Source organism: Lactuca virosa, chromosome 5 (genome assembly GCF_052849685.1).
Source record: "Lactuca virosa cultivar CGN04683 chromosome 5, Lactuca_virosa_CGN04683_v6, whole genome shotgun sequence".
In the NCBI taxonomy this organism is placed as follows: domain Eukaryota; kingdom Viridiplantae; phylum Streptophyta; class Magnoliopsida; order Asterales; family Asteraceae; genus Lactuca; species Lactuca virosa.
Genome location: NC_136430.1, coordinates 160,738,712 through 160,744,323, shown reverse-complemented (window position 1 = coordinate 160,744,323; position 5,612 = coordinate 160,738,712). Strand labels below are relative to the sequence as shown.

Here is a 5,612-nt window from a genome sequence, read left to right as displayed (position 1 = left end):
TGCATGGAATTCGTTTGGGAATAAATGGAGAATCAGTTTTGAAATTGGAATAGATTTATGAAATCAAGCAGTAAAATTGGAATGAAATAATCAAATCGATGCATGATTGTTGGATAATTGGAACCTAAATGGACGTGTTACAAACTACGTTCAAATTTTGTTTAAATTTGATATATTATTATTATTATTATTATTATTATTATTTAAATAAATATAAATATATCCTTATTAATAGGCGGCATTGTTTTAGGTGAAATTTAAATATAACTGAAAAACACAATATAATGACAAATGAAAAGTAATTAATTCAAAATGATCAGAAATTGTCTGTTGTTAAAATGAAGAAACGAAGAAAGAAAAGAAATATAGCAAATATAGCAACAAGCTTAGGTTTGTCATTCAAATCAATTGAAGTATAAAAATCATTATTTATTTATTTATTAATTTCATCGTACCATATATTATATAAATTTTGAAGGCACAACTTAAAGTTTAAATAGAAGGATTACTCAAATATTGTAATTGTATTAATGAAACAATAATTTGTTACAATGGCATCATGTGCTTTGCACAAACTCTTACATCTTAATAAATTATAAATGCCTAAAAAATGGTACAACCTCGAAAAATTTACACAAGGAATAAAGCAAGAAAGAATGACCTCTACGAAAGAGCTAACAAACCTACTCTTCCGGCCTCCAATGCTTCCTTTATTTAGTAATTAACAAGAATAATCTACCTATTTTAAATATATTCGGGGTCCTTCAGTATTTTTTACATTGTGCTTTTTACAGTCTGATCCACAACAAATTCAGCATTCTTCATACTCCAAGCACTCATTTGGGAAATTTTGACACTTTGAGTGCCATTATTAAAAGCGAAAAGGTGGGCATCTTCATTTTTAACAAATTTTGGGTAAATCCGGCTAGTGATACATGTCTTCCCACCAGCTCCGAAGCTTTCAATAATTGAGTGATCTATCTGTAAATATTCAACAAACAAGGGGTCAAATTGCAAAAATGACAATTGTGGAGTGCACTTAGAAAACTAATAGCTCGAATTAAAATAAAATATCCAATGATGGTTAAAACTTAAAAGTTAAATGTTGAATAAAATTACATACCAAGTTTCTCAAAGATATCTCCTCGGACCTAGGATCTATATCGACAAATGCACCATAACTTGTCGTGTCGATGTTGCTCCTAACAGTAGACCTTTAAACACAAAAAAAAAAAAAAAAAAAAAAAAAAAAAAATTAATAAGTGGAAACTATAATAATAAAACACATGAGAATCACACAATTATTCAAAAAGCTAATTAAAAAACCATATTAATTAATAAGCTAACTTGAAAAATCTTCGATTATAGCTTTTTCAGATTTCAAATGCAATGAAAAAAAAAAAAGTCATATTTTAGGCGCTAAGTGTCTTTCTAAGCTATAACCGAAAACTCTATTTTTTTTTTCTTCATAAAACAGAGTCATTTTATTCAACAAATGCGTCATTTTCCATAGAGCAACCGAATAAATCACTACAAACCTGCTAAGATCGCTACACATGAGCACAGAATATCGTCCGTTCTGGTTTTGAAAAACCCTAAAAAAAATCGCAGTTTGTTCTTCCAAATCTTTAGACGTCATAGCCAATAAGCCAAAAGGCCCAAACGCACCCTGGCTTGAGGCACCTCTTTCGGTACAAAGTGCTTGTGGATCGACCGAACTCGTATCCAAAACCTCTGCCTCTTTCAAGTTTTCCAATTTAAATGAAATTGTGACATCCGCCTAAATTTCCAAAAAATAACAAACAAAATTTGTTAACACCATCCTCTAGAAGAGTACACAATTTTTTTATGCACAAGGTACAAACCTGAGCAGCAGTAATGCCATGTATTTCAAGAACCGAACCCGGTTTAAGGTTCGTGTCTTCAAGTTTAACTTCGTTCTGACGAAGTGCTTCGATCTCCTCCACCGGCCATTGAATCAGTTGCTTTCCACTTCTATCAATCCAAAGTGCCCTTGGAAATGACTGCAATCACAAATGTATTGTAAGAAAAAAAAAAATAATAAAAAATAAAAATAAATATATATATATATATATATATATATATATATATATATATAATAAATAGTTTTTATATGAATTATAAATATATGAATTAAGTCTACACTCCACAAATCCACATAAAGTTGTATATTATTTTTCCAAAAGTAAATTAAAAACACTACCTGAAGACCAGCCCATCCTTTTTCGATATCATCTTGTTGAGAATCAGTTTCAGGAACCCAAGCCCATAAAACCCTTCTCTTCTTGGCATCATCGAAGAACGACTTGGAAGCATAAAATTGGCCATAATCGTACCTCAGATCCAAAGTACTTCCAGTTAAACTCAACCCATTTTGTGGTAAAAAGTTCTCATGATCAGAACTGTAAGTCCCAATTGTATACCAATCATGTCCTTCAAATCCTGCTTTCATTACATGCTTGAAACTACCAGTATTCACCGACGTATCAAGCCCATTAGTGCTGTTCAAAGGCACCGGATAAAAGTCCGGGCACTCCCAAGTTCCGGTGTCAACGGCCGAGGAAAGAGGCTGTTCGTATCTTTTCCAGTTTATAAAATCAGTACTCTGGTACAGAAACGCCATACCGTTGTTGTCACGATCACCACCGACGACGATCCGCCATACGCCGTCGTCGCCGAGCCAGGCGGTGCTAGGGTCACGGAAACAGTCGTCTTTGACGCCCTCCGGTGGGGTTATGAGTGGGTTTTTTGGGTATTTCACCCATTCACGGAGGAAAGGATCGGAGAGGTTTTTGGGCCATGCGAGGTCTTGGACTTGACGGGACTTTGAATCGCTGCCGGTGTATAACATGACCGGAATATTTCCTGGTAAGATGGTAGCAGATCCCGACCAGCAACTCTTGATGTCGGCTTCTTGGGTCGGGTAAATTGCCGGGTCGAGATGAATCCAGTTGACTAAATCGTAGGATACGGCATGAGCCCAAATGATGATGTCACCAAATGTTGCTGCATACGGATTGTATTGGTAGAAGAAATGGTACACTCCTTCGTATAACATAGGCCCTACATATATTAAATGATTATTAGAACCTTTGAGTTTAAAATTCTCAAATGACAATTCTATTTTCTATATTTGTTAAGCCTCGATATTATCAAATTCATATTAGTCAAAGATTTTTAAATAAAATATAAGCACTTAGTTATATTAATGCTATATTTATTTAGGAAAATATTCAAGGTTAGTATTGTATATGGATAATAAACAAATAAAACATTATAGTTTAAATAATAGTATTAGAATGTAAGCAAGTAATGTCTTGTTATACATTATTATAATTGTATTTCGTGATAAATTGTTACAATTAGTTACCTTCTAATAGTAATTTTTTTTTCTAAAGGTAATTTGAAATAAATAATTACTTATCCATTTATGTTGACCCACATACTCAAAGTTGGGCATCCACCAACTCTAAAGAACGTGGACCAAAGTTGTCCAAACAATGCAATCCAATATCCAAATGGCCATATCTTACTTCGAAGAGGTATTATTTGCCATTTATTTTTAGTAAAATCATAAAAGAAAAAAAGTACTATAAGAAAAAGAGCTAAAAAAAGAAAAAGCATATAGGGGCATATATGTCATAACAATCGAGATCGAAAGTAGGTGTGGGCGGTGGCGAAGAAGAGGGTATTCCACCATTCTTTGCGTATTTGGTGGGGTTCCTTTCTTCTTAATAACTCTATCCATTAAAAATATATCGAATTTGCCTTTTATTATAATAATAATTATTATTCTCATTTTTTATGCTTAAAACAAGAAAAGACATCTGTGACATTTTTCTTGCTTTTTACGTGGATATTGTTATTCTTGCCGATTTTAGTAATATTTAAATTACAAGAAAGTAACATCGGAAGTTGCTCTAAAATTAAGCAACCATTTATCTAAAATTGGAAAAATAACATCTTACGAAATTATAAACTCACCATTAGGATCTGTGGATTCCAAATCATCAAAAACCATGCGTGTCCGTATGGTATCCATGTCAATGAAAACCGAAAGAAAGAAAGTTAGCTACTATAAACATATTATTTAACAAACAAAATTTCCGATCAAAAATAGTAGTAACATATTTTTTTTTCCGAAAATATTTAAGAGATTCTTAATTAAAGAAAAAAGAAAAAAGACATACCGTTCATCCAATTGCTTGGAGGTTGAAAATGATAACCAGTTCGATACGGCTGCTCAATCTGTTGATTGGGTAGCAGTATTTCATCTTTCAGATTCCGACCGGCCGCTTCAGTGCGGCCGGTTTCCTGGAAGATAATAAGAAAACATAATGCAAGAAATGAGGAAAGAAGTTTGTTCATGATGAGTGTGTGTTTGGATATCGATGACTTTAAGGTTGTTTAGGAGAATGGGTATCGTGGATGGAATGAAGTTGAGAATGGTCCATTGGTTGGTTTATATAGACTTTGAGACTAACAGGAAATACCGAATTATTTTAATAAATGATCCCTGAACTTTCGTTATGTTTGAAAAGTTGGCCTGCCTACCCTTCACTTTTTTAAATTATTATTATTAATGCATTTTATATTTGGTTGTCTTTAAAGGACCCATTTTTTATGACTGAAATATCTAGCCGCCGTAACAAAGGTCTTGCATGCAGAATATTTTTTCTACTTGGTTTCACGTTAAAAATATGGCTTGTTAAAAAATATATAATTTTTTTGTTTGCGTTGTATATGATTCAGATTTATATATTTGTGTATTGATGTTTGTGATATTTGATTTGGTTGATAACTACTTTACTTTTATCTTATATTCTTATTAATAATACAGTGAATTTTTAAGAATTAATCAGTAAAAGAAATTCATTTATGAGTCCTGGTAGATAGTGAATACAAGGTGCAGTTTTTAATAATTGATACTTGCTACATCACCGGTTCCAAAAAAAGATACTTGCCACATAGACGTTTTTTTTTTGTTTAAAGAAACTATTTATTCAAGTTGAAAGATATTAAAAAATTATTATTATATATTGGAACAAAAATAATAAATGACATCGCATAACAAAAAGTGCAAAGTGAATGTTGGATTGGACAACAGCAATGGGAGAAAAAGAAATAAGAGAAGTGAAGGGATGAAATAGAATTTCTTTCTAACTACATGGGGTTAAAGGCAAAAACCGTCGACTTTTCCAACCAAGCAACAACAAAAATAATCGGATAAGGTACCGGAAAATTAATTTTAATGACGCGGAATATGACAAAAATTCAAAAAGTATCATGTATTGTCCTCGTAGATAGTGAATACAAACATTGATCCAAATACATGACTCACCTTCTAAGTAATCACAATCAATTATCCATAAATATATTCATTAAAATTTTTAATTTTAATTCCAAATGGATACTCATACACATACATATACAAAAACTTTTTCATACAAATGGATTATAAGGAGGTATCATAGTCGGCAGTTCTTATGATGAGATAGAGACTGTTTTTCGAAGAAGACCACAAACAAAACAGAGGAGATAAGAAATAATAATAACAACAATAATAATCATAATAATAACAATAATAATAG

At 32.0% G+C, this 5,612-nt stretch overlaps 1 protein-coding gene across 1 annotated transcript; it reads right to left on the bottom strand.

Moving 5' to 3' along the window:
* Positions 1–505: 505 nt before the first annotated feature.
* LOC145117509 (beta-fructofuranosidase, insoluble isoenzyme CWINV3-like) lies at positions 506–4,119 on the bottom strand. The gene is made up of 6 exons (XM_079053796.1): positions 4,006–4,119; positions 2,225–3,084; positions 1,866–2,024; positions 1,539–1,780; positions 1,124–1,214; positions 506–981 (listed from the first exon to the last, which is right to left on the bottom strand). The coding sequence occupies exons 1-6, from the start codon at positions 4,061–4,063 to the stop codon at positions 775–777; spliced, it is 1,617 nt and encodes a 538-aa protein (XP_078909922.1). The 5' UTR covers positions 4,064–4,119; the 3' UTR covers positions 506–774.
* Between the last annotated feature and the right edge of the window lie 1,493 nt (positions 4,120–5,612).

What these genes read in the sequence shown, in the direction of transcription:
- LOC145117509 (XM_079053796.1), bottom strand. Translation starts at nt 4,063, where the DNA reads ATGGATACCATACGGACACGCATGGTTTTTGATGATTTGGAATCCACA. An exon ending in GGAATCCACAGATCCTAATG is followed by an intron (nt 3,085 to 4,005) that starts GTGAGTTTATAA and finishes TAATATATGTAG; the next exon opens with GGCCTATGTTATACGAAGGA. An exon ending in AGATATCTTTGAGAAACTTG is followed by an intron (nt 982 to 1,123) that starts GTATGTAATTTT and finishes GAATATTTACAG; the next exon opens with ATAGATCACTCAATTATTGA.